Source organism: Botrytis fragariae (assembly GCF_013461495.1).
Source record: "Botrytis fragariae strain BVB16 chromosome Unknown tig00000001, whole genome shotgun sequence".
Taxonomy (NCBI): Eukaryota; Fungi; Ascomycota; class Leotiomycetes; order Helotiales; family Sclerotiniaceae; genus Botrytis; species Botrytis fragariae.
The window spans coordinates 3,672,306-3,693,180 of NW_023500987.1; the positions used below are offsets into that span (position 1 = coordinate 3,672,306).

At 41.6% G+C, this 20,875-nt stretch overlaps 5 protein-coding genes across 5 annotated transcripts; 3 read left to right on the forward strand and 2 right to left on the reverse strand.

Annotated features, from left to right (window-relative positions):
* Positions 1–4,226: 4,226 nt before the first annotated feature.
* Bfra_001120 (putative mfs1 family protein) lies at positions 4,227–6,718 on the forward strand (the record flags this gene model as incomplete). Its single annotated transcript, XM_037331558.1, has 3 exons — positions 4,227–4,422; positions 4,479–5,612; positions 5,667–6,718. The coding sequence occupies 3 exons, from the start codon at positions 4,227–4,229 to the stop codon at positions 6,716–6,718; spliced, it is 2,382 nt and encodes a 793-aa protein (XP_037197891.1).
* A 4,773-nt stretch (positions 6,719–11,491) lies between these two features.
* Positions 11,492–12,566, reverse strand: Bfra_001121 (putative thiosulfate sulfurtransferase protein; the record flags this gene model as incomplete). Its single annotated transcript, XM_037331559.1, has 2 exons — positions 11,492–11,546; positions 11,599–12,566. The coding sequence occupies 2 exons, from the start codon at positions 12,564–12,566 to the stop codon at positions 11,492–11,494; spliced, it is 1,023 nt and encodes a 340-aa protein (XP_037197892.1).
* Positions 12,567–12,995: 429 nt separating this feature from the next.
* Positions 12,996–13,789, forward strand: Bfra_001122 (putative ubiquitin ligase subunit protein; the record flags this gene model as incomplete). Its single annotated transcript, XM_037331560.1, has 4 exons — positions 12,996–13,137; positions 13,192–13,223; positions 13,288–13,338; positions 13,394–13,789. 4 exons carry the CDS (start codon positions 12,996–12,998, stop codon positions 13,787–13,789), a joined length of 621 nt encoding a protein of 206 aa, XP_037197893.1.
* A 1,326-nt stretch (positions 13,790–15,115) lies between these two features.
* On the reverse strand, positions 15,116–16,017 carry Bfra_001123 (uncharacterized protein; the record flags this gene model as incomplete). The annotated part of the gene is made up of 2 exons (XM_037331561.1): positions 15,116–15,335; positions 15,389–16,017. The coding sequence occupies 2 exons, from the start codon at positions 16,015–16,017 to the stop codon at positions 15,116–15,118; spliced, it is 849 nt and encodes a 282-aa protein (XP_037197894.1).
* Positions 16,018–18,644: 2,627 nt separating this feature from the next.
* Positions 18,645–19,343, forward strand: Bfra_001124 (uncharacterized protein; the record flags this gene model as incomplete). The annotated part of the gene is made up of 1 exon (XM_037331562.1): positions 18,645–19,343. The coding sequence occupies one exon, from the start codon at positions 18,645–18,647 to the stop codon at positions 19,341–19,343; it is 699 nt and encodes a 232-aa protein (XP_037197895.1).
* Between the last annotated feature and the right edge of the window lie 1,532 nt (positions 19,344–20,875).

Sequence of the window (20,875 nt, forward strand, 5' to 3'; positions counted from 1 at the left end):
TGTGAATGAGTGTATATTACAATCTTGTATATCTGAACTGTGTATGTGTGTATGTATGTATGTGTATAAGATGAGAATAAGAGAGGGGGGGGGTTCATTAATGGACTTTTTGGTTAGGAATTCCGTGGAAAGAAATGGGAAAGAAGAATAGGATGTGAAGTGTCCTTGTTTTTTGTACTTGATGGAAATTCGAGAAATAAAGGAGGGATGAGGAGCCAGAAGGACAGAAAGCGGGTGGAGAATGTAAGAGTGAAGTAAACTTATGGGATCGGAAGTTGAGGAATAGGAACTTGGGAGAAGGAGAAAGATATGGATAGAGTTTGGTATACGAGTTGAGAGTAGGAGATAGGTTGAGGTTTCTAGAGATTTAGTTACGAGGAATTTCAAATGGTGATGGGGAATCATGTGCTATGATAGTTTTAGATTATTGATTGGGGAGATGTCGAAACGGTCTTGCATTTTGATAGGATAGAAAGGGGTGGGAGGAGATGTGGAGTTAGTGGATGAGTGGGATTCGATTGAGGAATTTCTCATGATTTGAAGGCGTGGATGATAATCTTGCGAAATATTATAGCATATCATGCTAATAGTGGTTTCGACAAGCTATGGACGCTTTGCTGATCGTTTTTGAGGTTGGAGATCGTGGATTGGGAGATTGAAGGGTGGAGGATAATAGAGGAAAGGTATGGGTGGATGAGTCAAAGGACATTGATCAATCGTCCGGTCAAAGGATCCGAGAAGATGAATATGGTGTATGTAACTTCTTCCTCTGAAGCGTTCATACTCGACTCATCGGTTTTCTCATTGCAGATCGTGGATTGAGAGATGGGAATTAAGGTAGGAGGATGAGCAGATGACAGTTTGTGTGTGTGATTTTAGGAAGATAGCTGTTTGTGAGATGTGGATGATGGAGATCAGATTATGAGATGTTCTGGTGAGCTACTGGTATTGTGTTTATCAGGCTTTGAAAGCGGGAATGATGGATGGGTGGATGGATGGGAAGATTATGGAATGATTGTGTACGTCAAGCGGCTTGGTTGTCGATGGGAAGAAGAGCGAAGATCAGGTAATGTGAAGCTGCAGCCATCGTTCAAAGCTTAAGCATCGAGGTTCGGAAACTATTGAGGTTGTATTTCATATTTTTATTCCGACGGGGAGAAAAGTAGTGGAACGGATGAAGTGATGAGAGTGTTGGAATGGGATGGTTGTCGGTTTGGAGGGACGAGGATGGGAATGAACGTGGGATTTAGTTGTATACAATAGAACCATTCGGAAAGTTACTAGCTCTCGACTCATCAAATCTGAAGATGCCAGAGTTGTGTTTTAAGCAGTGCAACTAAACGATTAAAGGAGACATTATTTGAGATGAAATTGTTATTGGTTGCTCAAAAATTCAAGACTATTCTCATGCAAGAAACCGCTCCATCGAGTTTGCCAGATATCTCGGCTAGAAACCATTTCATCTAAATTGGAAGACTATAATTTGGGACAAACTTTGATCACTCGACCTCATGTTACATATAAATCAAAAAAGTATCGGAAGAAAGAGTTACTAACATCGATAGAGACATACGCAATGTACGTGTGAAATACCTACCTGCAATGCATGTGAACTGAAACCTCCAACGTAAACTGCAAACCACTTTACGTTGGCATATTTCTCAAATAAAGTAGCAGACAATAGACGAACGAACATCTTATCAAAGTAAGCAAGTCTTACTCCATACCCACTCGCATAGGACAGACAAGTAGTCTTACCCCGGAAATTTCGACTCGGTATTGTCCGAAAGGCAATGATTGGAAATCTGGGGTATCACAAATACGATGGTTTCAGAAAACGTGCGGCATAGAGAGGCAGGCGTGTCTTACCTGGGTATGCATTGATGTCAGATTGGGGATAAGAATGGATCCGGCCTGGGAGCGAAAAAGTAAAAAAAACAAGGAGGAAGCTGGTTGTCAGGCTTGTGCATGATGGATGGAGAACAGATGACTTGTGATCAGCTGGGGGTTTGGACGTTGGATTCTCCACTGTGAAGTTGTGTTCCACTCTATGCATTGAGAATTTGAATTAGAATATCTGGAAGAGGGGTTGGAAGAAATGAGAAGAGATAGACACGAAGTAGGTAGATGGTGAGCACTTGAGTGGTAAATCGAGATGGCAGTATGGTTTGTACTCTGTACAGTGATTGTACAGACGATAATGTAGAATGAATCAAGTAAATCGCGCATTTGAAGATAGGCATTACGTGAAGAGAAAGTCCTCTTTGGTACTTCCACATGTAGTTCGACTTCTTGAATCTGTCGGTTGCTAGGGAGTAGGAGGTAGCTGTGCTTTTCACGAAACGATGAGACGAGAAGAAGTTATGCGTAGAGAATGATTAAACCTCGGATAACCCCATTATTGGGTTGGGCAACATCAAGTACAAACGAGACGAAATAGGCAATTTTGTTAATATCGTAGCCTTCTCAACCCACAGCTCATAACTCACAAAACTTTCTTGGCCGACAAAGGCGTAAATATCGGGAAGCGCGCGTTATCTGCCAAATACTTGGGAGTTGGGACAAAGATGCACGGCGTACCCAAGATGATTGAATACCTAGTAGATATGCCCCCTGCAAGTAGGATGCCAAATGGATGCAAGATGATATAGTGACACTGTGTGAGGTGCGCTATACAGGGGTTTAATGGGAGGCTTGAAGAAGGAATGAGGCTTAAGATCTATAGAGATCTTCGTATAAGCTCCGTTTGCTTTTTTTAACCTTGTACAGAATAGCTCCTAGACGGTTGCATGTATGTGTGGCAGCGTCGCTAACTCATCATTATCCACCACCCCATCATCATCATCTCCAACCACAAACATCAACATCACAACATTAACTTCAAGTTGAGTCGAAACCCCCGTACATTCATCATCTACCTTGGAATTTGGTCATCGTGTACAGTACAACTGGAGTCAAGCCAACATGCGCACAACATTCTCACATCTTCGACCACTCAAAATCCTTTTCCCACTTTCCAAACTCGAGCGGCGCTTATCTTTTACCTCTTTATCAGAATACCTCGAGAGTTTTGTCTTAGAATCCTTAACCTTATTACTCCACCGCCATTGTGTCTCCATCATTTTTACCATTGATGGTCTCTGTGGCGCTCTATTGACCCCATATGACCTTCCTTTTCACATATTCAGGGTCCTCTTTTCTGCCACAACATGAGGTTTTCGACGGTAGTTGGTAGGCTAATCATGGAGTGATCTTGTACTAACCTGGAATGAATCTTCAATGCTTGAGCTGAAGTTGTGATTTTGTCGTCATTGAGTGAGGGATACCTAGATGGATACTTGAGTGGATAGTAAGTAGTAGATAGTAGATAGTCGACAGTAGATAGACGACAGTAGATAGTCGATAGTAGACAGTAGATATTGTCAGTAGATAGTAGATATAAATAATAGATGATAAATAGTAGATAGTAAATAACAGACAATAAATAATAGATGATCAATAGTAGATAGTAAACAATAAACAGTAACGCGTTGATAATATCTAATCCAAAATCCAAAAATCAAATACTACACCGTCTAATTAATTAAAAATGAAGGGGTTAGAAAAATGATTAAACGATTAAACGATTAAACGATTTCTTGATCATCCAACCCCTCCACCCTCCACCCTCATCCCTCATCCCTCATCCTTACCATCTCATCCTTACGGTCAAGGTAACTAGGTCAAGTACAAAGTATATCTCTTATATTAATTTCCTCTAAGCTCTTTCCTTTTTTCCTTATCGCTTGTATCTTATTTGTACAAGTATATAGTTGCTTGAGAAATTCTCCGATTTCCCAAAAAGATCTTCATTTCTCATCCTCGTATTGTTATATATGCATGTGAGGAAAGTCGGCTTTCTGACATTCTGACTCCCTCATTGCCCCTCCATACTTTCTCTACCTACCGACACCTTTCTTACATTCTTCTTTCTTATCCTATAAATCGAGATACCTACAGTCATCTTCGAGGGAGTGTTTGTTTTCATAACTCACTACAAATATCTGTTTGCTACAAATTGGTTTGGCCCGAGTACACCGACACCTTAGTGAATTCCAACCAGCCTCGTCACAAGGCTGGTGAAGCCCGTCTGCCCCCAATTGTTTTCTTCGATCGGTCCCCCAAAACCACCGCACGCTGGATATGATATAGAGATCTTTCCTTCTCTATCAGTTACGATCATCAAAATGGGCGACGACTCGCATGCCGAAATCTCTCCACGGGAAAGACCTTCTGAACCGCGCTCATTCTCCGCTCGAGACTATGCTGCGAATACTCCAACCCATGAAAAGGAAGATGGGGATTTGAATGACTCAGATGTGCCTCGACCTTCGAAATGGAGTATGGGGATTTTGAATGTACCAGATACCCATGAAGTTCCTGGTAAGATTTCCAGACAATCCCTCAGTTCGCATAAAATCTAACAAACTATTCTCCAGGTTCGATTCTCCTTCTCACAGGCAAACGAAATGAACCATTAGGTTTACGAAATGCCCCAGCTAGAACTTCAACATCTACACTTCCACCTCAAACTCCATACGATAGAAGTCGTGCAGCTTCAACTCGGTCGGAAAAGAAATTGACAAAAGATGGGTCAACTGTTTTGGATCCGCAACCAGAAGAATCAAGTAATGATCCTCTTAACTGGCCAATGTGGAGAAGAGATGCAGCATTACTTTCCCTTGGATTATATTGTATGTTGGGAGGTGGTATGACACCAATTTTGGCTGCCGGATTTACAAATGTTGCGAATACGTACGATGTTACAACCGCCGATGTTGCACTTACTACCGGATTGTACATGATGGGTCTTGGCGTTGGTTCAGTATTTGCTTCTCCAACAGCAATTTTATACGGAAAACGTCCAGTTTATCTTGGTGGCGCAATCCTTTTCATCCTTTCTTGTATATGGTGCGCTCTTTCGCCAACATATATCTCCCTTCTCATTGCCAGGATCGTTCAAGGTATTGCACTTAGTCCAGTCGAATGTTTACCGTCTGCTACAATTGCAGAGATCTTCTTTCTACACGAACGTGCTTATCGAATCGGAATTTATACCTTATTACTGCTTGGTGGAAAGAATTTGGTACCACTCGTTAGTGCTGTCATTATTCAGACACTTAGTTGGAGATGGGTGTTTTGGATTGTTACAATGATCGGTGGATTTTGTTGGGTACTACTTTTCTTCTTTGTTCCAGAAACATTCTGGGATCGAACACCAAGACCTAAAAGACCAAGATCGAGAAGTCACAGCAGAAAAGGTTCCAACATATCACAAATCATTCATTCATTTGGAGGTCTCAGACATTCATCATCCAAAGTACATGTTGCTGCAGCGCATCAACTGGATGGAACTGAAGGGGACCAACATCAACAATCAGCCCGGTCTCCACAAATTCAGCAAATGAGAACAGCTGAACCAACTCGAAGTATGCATGTTGGTTTTGTTCCGGATGACATGCATTCAGATTCTACTTCTACAAAAATTGATGAAGAAGATAAGGAAGAAGATAGAGATGCTATTACTAGACCTACAAGTCCTCGGACCAGACCCAGTCATTTGGACCGTGATGGTAAGATCTGATCTTCTCATAAAATTGAGACATTAAGCTAACAACATTCTGTAGTCCGTGTTTCATTCGATCCTAGTACAACTCGACCAGCTACTCGTGATCACGACTCTGGACATCCAGAAGAATCTTCAACATCAACAGGTGTAACTACTTCACACAACTTCAATTCACCTCACTATAGCAATGTCGAAAAGACCGGAGGAAATCATGTCGATCGTGGTCGTCCAATCGAAAGAAATCTCTCAAGTGCAACTCTTCGAGATGTTGAAGAAGGAGTTTCAGTTCGTGAACCATCTCTTGGACCACAATATACGCGAGAACTTCGAGAAGCCCCCAAACAAACTTTTGTACAACAACTTAAAGTTTGGTATGGTCGTTTGAGCAAAGATAGATGGCTTATAGTAGCCTGTCGACCTTTTATTCTCTTTACATATCCGGCTGTTCTATGGTCTTCAATTGTTTATGCTTGTTCAATTGGTTGGCTTATCGTTCTATCCGAATCCGTTGCTGTCATCTATAGAGATAAACATACATACAATTTCTCCGCTTTATCAACTGGATTAATATATCTCTCTCCTTTTATAGGTGGAGTACTAGGTACAGCGGTGGCGGGAAAAGTAAGCGATGTCATTGTTCGGGCTATGTCCAGAAGAAATGGAGGTCTCTACGAACCGGAATACAGACTTATAATGGCAGCTCCAGTCGCATTAAGCACAGTAATTGGTCTGATGGGTTTCGGTTGGTCTGCTCAAATACATGATAATTGGATCGTTCCAACTATCTTCTTCGGAATCATATCTTTTGGTTGTTCATTAGGTTCGACGACAGCGATTACATTTTGTGTGGATTCTTACAGACAGTATGCTGGTGAAGCATTGGTGACATTGAACTTTTCGAAGAATATCTTTCATGGATTGGTTTTTTCATTGTTCTTTACAGAGTGGCTAGAGAGGGATGGAAGTAAAAAGGTATTTATTTGGTTGGGGGTCATTCAGTTGATTTTAATGGCTGCAAGTGTGCCGATGTATATCTTTGGGAAGAGAGCGAGGATGTGGACAGTTAGAAAGAACTATATTGAAAGGTTTGGGGCGAGATGGGGGAAATAGGTTTGAGAAATGATAATCTCAAGTGTTTGGGTGTGCATTCAGGTTGGGGATTGGACAAGGAAGGATGAAAGATGGGAAAGATGAGTAGATCACCAGAACATCTTTTTTATTTCCGGTTTGTTTAGCGATGGTGTTTGGTCTCGGTCTCTTTTACATATATCATGGATGAGGAGTTTATATTTTTATGAGAGTTTGTACAGAGATTAGAAGGGCTCTGGTACACCGGTATACATACATATTTGTTTGAATATTTTGTTTTGATACCAATGGTTTCGCGTTGGTAGGAGGGATACAATGGGAATCAGAGAGCAGGGTAGATTGTTATGAGGAATTGGAATGGAAGGGATTATTGCGATGATACCATGGATTATGACCTGGGAATGGGATGAAATTACCTAAATGATATACCTGAACTGAAGACATGAAGAGATGGATAGAATAGAATACAATTGAATCATTTCTCCTAAGTACCTGTTTTGTTCAATTAGTGAGTTTTTTAGATGGGATTTGTGTCTAAGTAGAAGGTGTTGGCATGGTGGAGATTAGAATGAGGATTGGAGTGGAGATTAGGGTTGACATTATAGTTGGTATTATAGTTGGTGTTATAGTTGATATTATAGTTGGTATTATAGTTGATATTGTATTTAAGATTGTATTCAAGATTGTATTTAAGATTGTATTTAAGATTGTATTTAAGATTGTATCTAAGATTAAAGTTAAAGCAGAGATATAACAACTTGGGAGTCGGGATGGCCTGGATAGGGAATAAGGATCCTGGAATGTGGGAGTATGGGATATGGGGGTATGGGAATCTAGTGTGTGTATTGTGAATGGATGTGGATGGGATGGGGATAGGATGGGGATGTGGGATGTGAGATTTAGATGTATATAATGAGTTTTGCGTTATGGATTGTGAATTGTTGATTACTGATCATTGTGGTGTGGTGTAATGTGGTATATCATGTGTTTTGTTGGAGGTTGCAATAGGGGGGTGGTGGATGGGGATACGGGGTATGTAGATGGGTGTGGGGTTTGGAATTGGGTTGGGTTATGGATCGGGGATTGGGGAGGGAGATGAAAGTTGTGGGTGGAGGATGGTGGTTAAGGAGGCAGTGAATAGGAAAGCGAACAAGGTAGAAAAGAAGGACGAAACAAGAGGATGAAGGTGGGGAAGTTCGTTGGAAAGATTGAATGGGAGGTAAATGCATACTTCAATCTGAGAACAGACGCGAGAATATGCCTGTCTATGAATATAATGGGTACAGGTGTGTGGTTGAGTTTAGTCGAGTTGGCATGGATAATCAACCGAAGATACGAGGCAGCTGGGAAGAAATCGACCTTTGTCTCTTGATTTTGTGTCCTGTGTTCTAGCTTGTTTTTTGATATGTCTGAGTAGGTGAGGTTTTTGTGCTTTTTAATTATTAGCTGTCTATTCTTATTAGCAACTCGCCGTGTATTGTTGAATATATCGACATATTTCGACAACGATGGTATGGTAAGAATTTATCTCATCTCATCTCATCCCATTTTCTTTCCATCGAAGTCCAAGTGAGCAGGTATACTCAGTATTCTTCTCTACAGATACCTGCATCTTAGAATACTCAGGCGTGATATTAATCCACACTTGAATCTGCTTGAAGGGAAGTACTCCGCGAGTGTGCAAACGAACATGTAATTGGGAGTTAAAGGGGGAGCTTACATATCTGGGTATGAACTGGGAGGAGCAAGAAAAGGGGAGGTAGGTACTAGATAGAAGATGGAGGTATAAAGTACAGGAGCGGATATATGAGTGAGAAGATAAGTGAATATCCCAACTGGAGAATTCTCTGCAACATCAATTCAACAGGTGCACTTTCATATGCGTCATCTTCTGTTTAATCACACTAGTTCCAGGATTGGAAACTTTTCAATACTTCAGAGGGCGAAGAAAGCGATCATGAAACAGCCACATTACTTCTGAAAACGAAGAAATTCATGGAAAGATACGCATGCGTATGGCTGGTATTTGGAAGTGGGAGGGATGATAGATTCATATCTGTTACTAGCACATTATAATCACAATCCTATCTTGATTGTTGAAACATCTATGCTTTAGTGTCAGAATTCAAAGCTGTCTTGTCTTCAGAACGAACACCATACGGAGCGAGCAAAGTGGGTTGCAAGTATTCCTGGAGAGGAGATTTTATGAATAGGAATATCTAGGTAGATTTTACATATGAGATGGGGTTTGAAGTGGTCTTATTGTTTTGTGGGATAAAGATTGGCCTGAGAGGAGGCGAGGGGTTAGAAAATGCATATTTTAAGGAAGAGTTAGAGCCGAATTCTTGATATGATTCAAGCTCGAAATACAATCACGTAGTCACTGAATGTTTCTGAAGGACAGAGAATGTAGTACCCAGAGATCCACATGTCTACAGAAAACTTCAGCAGACTATTCCACAAGGCTCGAGGTCGTACAATGATGAAAAATGAGGGATGCGAGACGTTTGACTTCTACAACTGATCTAGAGAAGTCGGAGAAAACTAGTAACTTATTATCATCTCATCTCGACTCAGTAAAGTTCCCACTCTCATATACTCGTGAGTTGTCAATAGACAGCAAAAATCGACTTTTCGCTTACATTCCGAATTCCAGATTCGAAATATTAACAATAAAAACAAAATGCAAACTTGTATTGTTCAAATCAACCATAGGCTTAAACTTGGTGTGAGGTTCATTATTAGGAGGAGAGAAACTTCTCAGTGTCAATGGGAAAGCAGAACCTTGAAGCTTTACTTCAAAGTACTTCCTGTGTGTCTCGAGAACATGAAGATGGGAAGAGGGAGGATGTTTATAAATGTGGGAGGGAGTGGAAAAGTGGAGAAATGGGGTGGAGTTGAGGCTGAGAGTGCGAGTCCAGAAGTGGGAGTGAATGTTGAGAAAGTGAGATTGAGATGGCAAAGAAGATGATAAGGTGTGAAGAGGGACGGGAAGGATGGACGAATCAGTGTCTTTGTTTGGATGTAGAGAAAAAATATAAAGAAGAAGAGAGGGAAGGAGTGAGAGGAGATTAGATTATTCACTTGGAAGTTCGTGCTGGATAATCGTTTTGAGAAATTCAATATTTAAGAATAGCAGTCGATGGATAGTAGATTCTTCAACCAAAGGAGTAACAAAAACGAAACGAGAAGTATAGGTGTATGGAGAATTTGAATCCTCTCAGGAATAAGTCTTGATTCTGAGGATGGGACGGGTGTCTAGTTTCGTTGCTCGCATTACGCTTAAATCGCGTCTCAAAGTAGATATCCAGAAGATCGGCAAGGAAAGTATTATTGTCTTCGTGTTTCTGGAATACTTGAAATGATAACCACTGGCGATACAGCTTCGCATGCAAACATCCAAACTTCAACGCAGAGATAAATCGCACCCGAAGTCTCAAGTGAGCATTCATCGGCTTTGCACCCATAACCAGGTATTGAGATCTGATACCACAACGCCACTTGAGATCTCTGAGGTAATTTACTTCTAACTTTGTGGGAGAAGAAAGACAAGATGAGGAGCTTCTTATGTAAGTAGGTAATAGGTATAGAAATAAGTGGAGATATGAGATACGAGGGAGATAGGAGTTGCGCAGTAAGAAAGAGTGAAGAATTGGTGAATGTTCAACTGGAAGAGACATCAATTAACCCTTCATTCACTATCGTACTTGACTTTCATAGCTAGAGGTGCAATGTATTAGAGCAACCTCTAGGGTTTGGAGTTTTACTATATAAGAGAGGTTCCAAGTGAGATATTAACCCATATCAGAAACACCAGGGTTAATTTGACCGCTCCACGGAAGTACATGGCATTCACAAATTCATATGTAAAACATATAGGAGATTGGTAGTGAATCACATGCCCTTCAAACCATTACACCACCAACTTCGCCTTTCTGCCTTCACAATTTCCTCAAGACTTTCCTGATGACATTGATCCAGAACCATCACTTTCGACCATCGAACATCCCACCGTCCCTCTCATTTCCACAATTCGAATAATGCATTCCAGCGAAAATGAAATATCACCCGTTTTCCAGCCAGAATGTCCCCAGAATTATCTGTTCATGTTCTACATCGCCATCTTAATGATAATAAAACAGATACCCGAGCTTGTATCTCTGGTACAATCTATAGCAAGCTCACAGTGGGGACGCAAGTCAACAACAAAGATAGCAACTAGATGAAACTCTTCGAAGCACACTTGTGCCGACAGCCAATTTTGTAACATTGTCAAGTTAGAACGTGTACACAGCATGAAAATCAATCGTTGCCGTTCAAAAATGATAGCGTGATGCTGCCGTAAGGCCAAAGAGATTGCAACGGCTGAGCTTCTAGTATTTCTATGGCCTATAGTATGCTAGGACAAGAGCTCTTCTGCGGAAGCAAGGAGTGAGGAAGCACCAACCGGCATGTTTGGACTCAGCTGTGTGGTTTTTCGCATCTAGGATTGGTCCGGGGAAGTGATCATCACTGTTCTCATAGGAAAAGGAGTCACAAAGTAGGGTCTGCTAGAAAGATACGTCTTTTTGAATAGTCCATTGATTGTCCTCCGCAATATTTCATCAGCTAAACATCATATGCATCTATGCCTCCCTAACATCAAATTCCCACGTGCGCCTTGCTTATTATTCGCAAAGCTAAAATCCGTAACCTAATTGCACTCGCTGAAACTTGCGTACCATAGATATCATCATTGTAAAGAGTCCTTGAGTAGAGTGGGTATATTTTCCGCAAACGCTGAAATGCAATAAATTATTCATCCTTGACAATTGATCCGTCTGGAATACTGGATCTTTGAGCGAACTCACTGTTGAGGTTAGTGACGTTAATGAATCAGCGAGAGAAATGGGGCAACTCACGTCCAACTTCCATCATATACCTTTCGTACACCCGACTCTCCATAGGCTTCTGCCAATGCAGCATCGATAATGGTAGCTGTAACACCTGTACCACAGCTGCTGACGATAGGCTTTGTCGGATCAATACCCTTGCTCTCAAATATTTTCCTCAATTGGTCCGCGGGTAACAAAGTCTTGGTAGTTGGATCCAATAGTTCTCCCATGGGCAAACTGATGCTACCCTTCATATGACCGCTGGTCAAACCTTCTCTAGGCTCGGGATCCTTTCCAGTCCACCTTCCATAACTTCTCGCATCCAATATTTGTACACCTTCCGCTCCTTCTTTACCAGTATCTTTAATAATTTCACTAACCTCCTCGAAATCCGCAACTTTACTTTCATCCAGCTGTGGAATCGGATATGCGCAAGTATCAACATCCCAGAATTCCCCACTTTCAGTTGGATACCCCTCTTCCACCCACAATTTGAAATTATTCAAAACATGTACACTTGGATGTCCGAAAACCTTTAATGTCCAGCCCACTCTCGGCGCGCTGAATAAACCTTGCTCGTGAGAATCATATACAACAACTGTATCATCTCTGCGGATTCCCAACGCGCTCATAGCGGATGCGAATGTTTTCGCATCAGGAAGCATATGAGGATAAGGAGAACGTTTGTCGCATACTTTATCGAGATCAAAGAAACGACTGGAGGGGATTCGCTTTTCGCGGAAGGTTTGGAGACCATTGAGAGGAGAGGTAGGGAGGAACCATGTTGAGCAAAGGGCGACGGTGCGGGGAGATGTGGAGATCTTGGAGGGGGGATTCTTTTTCAGAGCTTCGGATAATTCGGAGGGAGTGACAAGGTATGATGAGAATGATCGATGGGAAGTCATGGTGATGTATCTAGAAGATGTAGAAGTGAGAGGTTGTCGTGAGAAAGAGCTCAAAGTTGGAGCTCGTCGATAGAGCATAGATGCTGCCATTATGGCAGATATGATGTTATCGCAGATTAATAAGAATTTACCATTGACTTGAGCAAGCTCTAAAACCTTTCTATTCAAAGCTGGAGTTTGGAGATGCTTGAAGTATTTGAAGCTTAGATCTGAACAATGAGCTTTCAAATTAACAACAAAGATTGGAATATATGTGTGTTGGAATCTTCCTTGGTTTGTAGTTGTTTGGTTGTTGGAGATTATTGTGGTATAACCTTATCAACCGCCCAGAAGCTTATCAGTGCTTCAAAAACCTTAGCACGTGATATGACCGCTTGTCGTTGCTCCCCCGCATTATTTGTTGATTTGACTCAAGCTATCGCGTCCACGGCCTTCAATGTTCACAACGTTTGAAGTTGCTTTTATACCGATACTCGAGCTCCGCAAATAGTCGCGGAACCAGCGCCAAAGACTAAGAAAATGAAAGTAAAGATCAGAACATGGAATGCGGTTGCGACTTGGAGGTGGGATCTTGACGAAGACGACGTCTGTGGTATTTGCCAGGTACATTTCGATGGGACATGTCCTACTTGCAAATACCCTGGAGACGATTGCAGTTTACGTATGCCACTTCAATTCCTTATGCTTGAATGGCGCAATTAATCAGTCAAAATAGTATCAGGGAAATGCGGGCACAATTTCCATATGGTCAGTTACGGATTCCATTGATTGACGGAACATATGTTGACAAAGATTCAGCATTGTATAGTAGAATGGATCAAACAAGATTCATCTAAAGGGCAATGTCCTATGTGCAGACAAAGTAAGCTTCTTTTAGGGCTGACGAGATTATCGCAGAATGTTGATTGATTGTACAGAATTCGAATGGACCGACAATACGACTGCGCCGGAGCCAGTACAACCTTCATGATCAAACAGTTACTCACAGGAAAGCGCGAGCACACGGCGTTCCACATACTACCATCGAGGTTAAGGAGTTACTTGTTTTATATGGCGTTGTTAATGGGGACAAGGCGGCAAGTCGGGCAGGCGTTGGACGATTATTGATACCCTCGGCTTATTTACAAGAATGTATGATTGTTTTTGTCGCAACTTGTGAAGGGCTACATCGACACCGAATGAACAATTGGCACATAGAATACAATCGAATAATATCAAACTTTGTTTTCGCCATATCTCCACGGATTAGTTGCTCGACTTTCCAGTATCACCCAGCACAATTTTGCAACACTTCCCCCTTTTTACTCGAATGACTACTCCAAGTTGCCATCTTATCGCCCAATCATCGCGAGTCTAGATTTGAAGCTCAATCATACCTGGATCAAACCACTTGAAGTCTAATGCGAGTTGCCTCCACGCTTTTTGGATCTCGAAAGCTTCCTGATTCATGCAGACTCTGATAGATCCGTGATGCTTTGTCTTAGCGGTGTTATAGCTTATTTCTATTCCAAAGGACACTCTTTTTTCCATCAATATCTCTCTCCTTGTCACTCACAGTTTTTCAGATGGCAATAGGTGATGATATTGTTGCCTTGTGAATGAAAGCCCTTTTTAAGATTGGTCGAATTTACAAGGTCATTGGATAATCTTATGGGTATAAGCTAGTATAGAATTCCAGTGAGCAGGTCTGCCTTGCCCGAAAAGGTAAGGGCTCGTTCGGATCGTTTTCTATATATTCGATAAACATTTCAAATGGCAAGAATATGGGGATATTGAAGCTAATACATATTGGGGCGTACTTGAATATATTTGAGTGAAGCTGATATATTAGAAGTAGTATTAGGAACGTGCAGAAAGTGAGGGAAATGTCGATTTTTATTATTAAATATATTGTACTCAATGTTTTATTAGGTTCAATACTGCGTCCAGTCCAAAAGGTTTCAGTCACACATTAAATTTAATACATATTGACTTCAATATCGCGCTCGGTAAGCGCAATATTAGGTCTAATGTCGAAAAAAAAAATCGATCCGAACGAGCCCTAAGTGGGGGTGAAGTGTTAGATATTAAGCTCACGTCAAAGGATTTTCGATAGGTCGAAGCTAAGGAGGCTCTTATACCCTAGGGGGTTTTTAGCAATCGGGTAACCTTGCCTCATTGCTTTTCCATCACCCTCTGCCGTAGCATCACTTCAATATATAGAATATGGATATCATCTCCTGCATTGCCACAGTCACTTGTAAGCTTACGGTTGATTTTGGATAAGCATTCAGAATTTTGAGATGGTTGTAAACGCAATGTCTCGATTGTATCTATCTAGACTCGAGTCCATGTGAGAGAGTCAATAGAATTTGATGTACATTCCATTATAGACTTCTTCGTTAAGTTGTAGAAGATAAATCAAACTCTATATCCTAGAATCATGAGATTTATATGTGTATTCAGAGAGTTGCATCGCTCGTTCCGGATAAGTAACATCATACTATTCACTGCCCTTGAGATAGCTAATGACCCAAGCAATCGCCCTCGGCAGGGCCATCCCTCTTTTTACCAGAAACATTACATGCTCCCGGTGGGGCAAAGATATTGTCTCTCGGGGTAGCAAAACCATGACCGCACTGATTAGACCAGTAAACCTCCTACATGATGGTCAGTTTATTCTCCTTCCCCAGAATATATGTTCCGGGTCTTACATTCGCGAACCAAGCATAATTGTCAGCATTTGCAATCACCAACGGTGAAGTTTCCATAGTAGAGCGCAGCTGTCTTGTAAACCAAGGGCCGTACTGGTAATCACCCACTACGTTTCCCTTTTGTTTGAAAGGCATGATTGCCGCTTGGCTGACCTTGTTGACATGGCTTAAAATAATCAGCTTTCGCTTCACGTTACCAGGGAAAGAAGTATGTCTTACGTTAGTTCGTGGAGAAGTACATAGCCACCAAGACTAAGCATTTTATACGATACAAATAGATCTATTGTGCCGCAATTTATATCGTCGAGCTTTGGGTATGCATAAGCATTCAGGGCAGTGGTATCGCAGAAGTGGATTCGTGTTTGTGGCTCATCGATCGGATTGTTGGTGTATGCAAGAGGTCTCTTATTTGAGTTCAATCCGCTACATTGTTTTATCATGGTCGGAAGATAGTCTTCTGGATGAATATCGATAGTAGATAATATATCAGCGCCTGTTGAGGGGTCATTGGTGGCTGGTGCAACCATATTTTGGAATACTACTTTGACGGCGTCTTGATGTTCGGGTAGAAAGTACTTGTCAAAAATAGCATTGTATGTAGCCGTATCGCTGTTGAGGACCTGGTTGACAACCTTTACCATATCTTTGAACGCTTGTGTGAGTGCATCCTTTTTCGTGTCGCCTGGACTATCCGTTGGCCAATTCAAGAAGACAGGTAATTGACGACGAAAGATGTGAGCTGGGCTGTCTGATTGTTCACTAATGTCGCTGCCGCTTGTTGGCATACCATGAGTAATCTGGCTAAGAGATACAACAAAGATGACAACAGTCCAACTAAGAAGAACCATGACGATTTGAATGCAATGAGTGACAGTGAAAAATAAGGCGGTGGTTGTTATTGAGAGATTTTTGGCAGCACTGTGAGTCTTTTACTAGTAGAGAAAGATTCACAATTTCGAGAATGTATTGGATACTATTGCATCTTTATAACATCTTCATATTCTGACTCTGTTGTTATCACTAGGTACAGATTGTAAGGTTTATTTTCGGAGCTCTTGGCTATAGTTCCTCCTGATGGAGGTTGAAGCCTTTCGTCAAACGCTATTTTTGGATTGTTCTTTACTTTCAAAACGACCAGGCAATGCCCATCGCCAACATGTGAAAAGTTTCAAGATGTTTTCTAGGATGATGGATTGGTTGGTGGCTCATCAACTTCTTTAAAGACTTGTTATGAGATGAGGTGAGCTTGAGCGTCTACACAATGATCCCACAACCCTACGCCACCATTTTTTTTATGAATAGAATCATGGCCGCAAAAAACAGTTAGATTTGAAGAAAAGATTTTTCAGACTAATTTGATTCGTGGTGGAGTACAATTTTGACATCTTACGACGGATTAGCTATGTAACTACTAAATCCCTTGATCTTTATGACGTTGTTCTGAATGACTTAGTCTAGAAAATCACCCAGTGTTGGGGTCTAGCTAATTTTAGATGTTGACGATTTAAAAAGAAAGAAACTGTCCACTTTTTGCTTGAGCTTTTGGTTAAGGATATATAAATCTTCAATGATATCTTTGTTCGCTGAGCCTTTTAACCGCGCACGCTGTCTTCTAGGCGATACGAATATAGTCTCTATCTTGTTCTTTTACGGCTTTTAGAACCATATTATCTTGTCATCAGCATATATCGCTAAATCTTACCACCGCAGCCATGCGTTCACTGAAACTTTTGGCTTTTGTACTCTATCTCTTTGGCGTCTATGGCGAGGACTTTGTGTCCGTAACATTGACCACATCTATCGTTGTCCGGGATGTAGTTTCTATTTTGCCTGGTTGCGACGGAGCGCCAACCGACGGATCACCACCATTCTGTATTGTCAGCTTCTATCCAACAACTGTCGCTAGTACGGCTACGCCAGCACCTTCATGTTCAATGCAGAAACAAGATCCTGATGCGGGTATCACATCCGCATATTGCGTATGCAATGGGAGCAAAACATTACCTCTGTTATCAGCACCATCGACAGCTGTGGCAACGCAAAGTTGTGCTTACAGTACCATTCCCGATAGTCAAATCACACCCACGATATCTCTTGGCCCAGTCGTCACCGATATTCGGTCATGTCAGATATGTACTCCTGTGGAAAATAACGAGGATTCCTGCACAACTATATCAGGCTGTTATCCTGAGTCCGCCACTGCTACTGTCCAAGTAGGCAGCTCTCCGGTTCACGTTGGGACTTTGACCGGCACCGCTCTGTATACATCAATTTCTAGTGCACTGAACCAACTATGTCCAAGTGTTACACAAACTTCTAGTTTCACCGCATGTTCTACAGATAGCATCACAATCAAGGACATTGATTATATTAATGACGAAGCCCTGGCCCAAGGCGAGCTCATCGTCAGAGTCGAAGCAAGTCAATACAACGCCACATCTTTACGCGACGCAATGATTAATTCTGCCGCTCTAACAGCCAATACTTCTGCGACAGGGAACAATTGTTACAATGCAACATATTACGCCGAGGAATTACGCAAACGTGTCATTTGGACTCCAAGAGGAATTCGTGACTGGTTTTCCCCAAGCGTTGACGATATCGAGCTTCCCAAACGAGATCATCCAAATAGAGTCGAAGAGCATATAAATGTGTGTAATGCTGCTCAGTTCGCTGGTGTTCAATATTTTGGGCAATATTGGCGAACGGCTCCGCTGCCCGGAGCAACAGCTTATATTGATGCGAATTGGGAGTTTACTACTGGGCCTGGGGGAGACTTCATTTGTGAATTTTTACAAGATCTTACGGATGCTCTTATTGCCATTGAACCAGAATTCGCACTAGGGGAGATTGAGCTGGGAGAGGAGCTTTATGCTGTTTGTGAAGCAGCAATAACTCATATGTGATTGACGGATATATTGCTCACCTGCTTGATACAAGGATTTGATAGTTCTGAGTCGTTATTGTATATTTATCATAAAGCTAGCGACGAACATGTATCAAAACTTTTGAAAGTGATCTAAATTCTGTTTGCTAGCCTTGAGAATTCGTAGTAATGAAGCTGCAATTAAACCTTTCGTCATATAGATGAGTGTTAAAACTAATGACAAGAATAGAGTGAACCTCTTAGATATCATCACCAATCAAAATTAAAATAAATAAGAAACAAAGATATTATTGAGTTTTAGTGAAGATGTACCTTCCCGATCGCCTAATTGATTAAACGACGGTGATCCTTCATGGTTCTTCAGCCACACTAGCAGTCAATAAGAGCCTAATCGAAGGGACCAATCCCCGTCTCATGTCAGTGTCATTGTTTGATTGCGCCACCTGACGTATTTATAGCACTTGGCTTATATATATATTTGTCTAACCCCGCGCATTTAAAGCATACTTATCCACTGACTCGGTTATTCTTTTGATTGTTTGTTTCGGTTTCCACTCAGTCAACTTCGTTGCATTTTTCATCGAAACAATGAACAATCATCCTCCATCGATTCAACGGCCAGCGATGGCTTGGCGCGATAAACTTCGTACAGAGCCCAAACTCATAATCACAGCATCAGTCTCGCCGCCTTCATTTTCACTCACAAAATCCCGTGAACTTCCCGTCATCATCGATCTTACACTTATTCTGATAGATTCCACAAAACCCATTACAGTCAATATCAACGATAGTTTCCTAGCACCCAACAAAGCAAATTCTGTCAACAGTCCCTACAGTCTTACTCATAAAGACACAGGCAAACAACCATTCGAAATCTACACGAACATCGGTTTAGCTACCACCAAAATCACTATCGATCCCGATACCGACATGTTGACTATATATCCCGGGAAACCTTTCACCACCCAGGTATGCATTGGGCTCGATATATTCTTCACTGGAGAGACTGGTGCTGGTACCCGCGCGGATCCATGTCTTTGTGCGACACCATTATCTTGCTTGAAAGTGGGAGGAACTTATGAAGTGGGATTATCTTCCGAAACTAGTGGCAGGCCAGAGTTTATGTGGTGGGCTCCAGGAAATTGCGAGAGTATTGTGAAAGAGCGGATATCGTGGTGGAATAGGTTGTTGGGAAACAATTCATTTGTGGATGAAATAATGTTTATTTTAGATCCGATGGTGAAAGTGGAGTGGGCGAAAAGAGCTGAAATCAAGATTGAAGAGTAGTGATAGAAAAGGAAATTGACGGCGAGCTAGATGGTTTGTATTTGAAAGATTATACTCCTTCCTGTTATTCTGGATTCGGGTATCGCTGAACTTGCTGAGCGTAGCCAATGGGAACTCCGTCAATGTAACTCAGTTTGAAGTTAAAGCATACATCTGCAATTTTGCCCTTTGGAAAGTACAACAGGAAAACTACCCACAAGATATAGCACGGAAATTAAACCCAGATTGAGTGCAAATATCTTCGGCAACTCTGACTGAGCGAACGTCTATTTGGAAAGTGTGAAAAGCTGAGAGCCAGGACTCTAGGAACGAAAGAATTGTATGACTAGAAGAAAGTGACCACATACCCACTAATTGCTTTGAATCTCTTATGTTGATCTGTGTCGTATCTATATATTTTATACAAAGTCCTATGCCTCGTAAGTCGTACAGTTTTATGAAATATTCTTAAATGCCCATTGTTGTTGTTCAGAGTTTGACTATCTCCCAATTAATAACACTCATATGATCTAATTTCTTCCGTACTACTGGAGGTGAAGCTTTACACCCTAAACTTCCATCGAGTCTATTCATACAGACTCTTGTATAGCCGTTTCCGGTTTAAACTTGCTTGAAAATACTGCTGCTTTATCTGGAGGCTCTCTGTCTCATGAGCTTGGGCCTTCTGCCTTAGTTCAACTCGGCCCGTCTGAGCTTCACAAGCTCGGGAAAGTTTAGGTTTTTATCATTTTTGCTCATTGGTAGCTCAATGGGAGCATTTGAATTAATGTTAAAACTCATACGGCGCAAGGCATCAATAATATCTTTGCAGGGCTCTTGGCCAGTGACAATGTTCTGAACATCAACTCCAGATATGGAAGAGACATAAAAGGCACCCATGGCTTTTGTTGAATGTCCTAGGAGCTGTTCGTATTGATTCTGGCCGATTTCACTCTCGCCTGTAGATATGTCAGACTTGTGCAATCGGCCATTAAGATTATATGCTTTTGCTATCGTCCGATCAATTCACAGTCCTACGAAATTGAAGTCAGAATCTGGCACCCCTATGAGAGTTGCACTACTTGCCTCGTAGCATAATCCCTCATTACTTCCTCGATATAGAGATGATTCGGTGAGCGATCCCGGTCTTGATCCAGTGTATATTAGAAGTAGCAGCAAGAAGCTGAGCTGCAACCTGCATCGTGGATGTCTGAAAGGATAATCATCGTAACACTAGAGGAAGTTCATGAGTGAATGAACTTCCCACCAAATCCGCAAGGGACTTCTCTTGTCTAACGACCTCAGGATTCACTGCGAGATCCGTTTTGATGAACTGTCTATACACCGGTCGTAATTTTCCTGAGGGCCAAACAAGTTACTTACCGATCGAACTTCATCGCCGATTCCTCCGGGCATCTTGTTTCCGGCTGTTCTTTCGTACACGGCGCGAAAACAATGCCATGAATTTTTCAAAGATGCAGGCGAGATTCTGTCATTTAAAATGCCATTTAAGGTATTGTACAGCCATTCCATGAAGAATTTCAATCGAACTT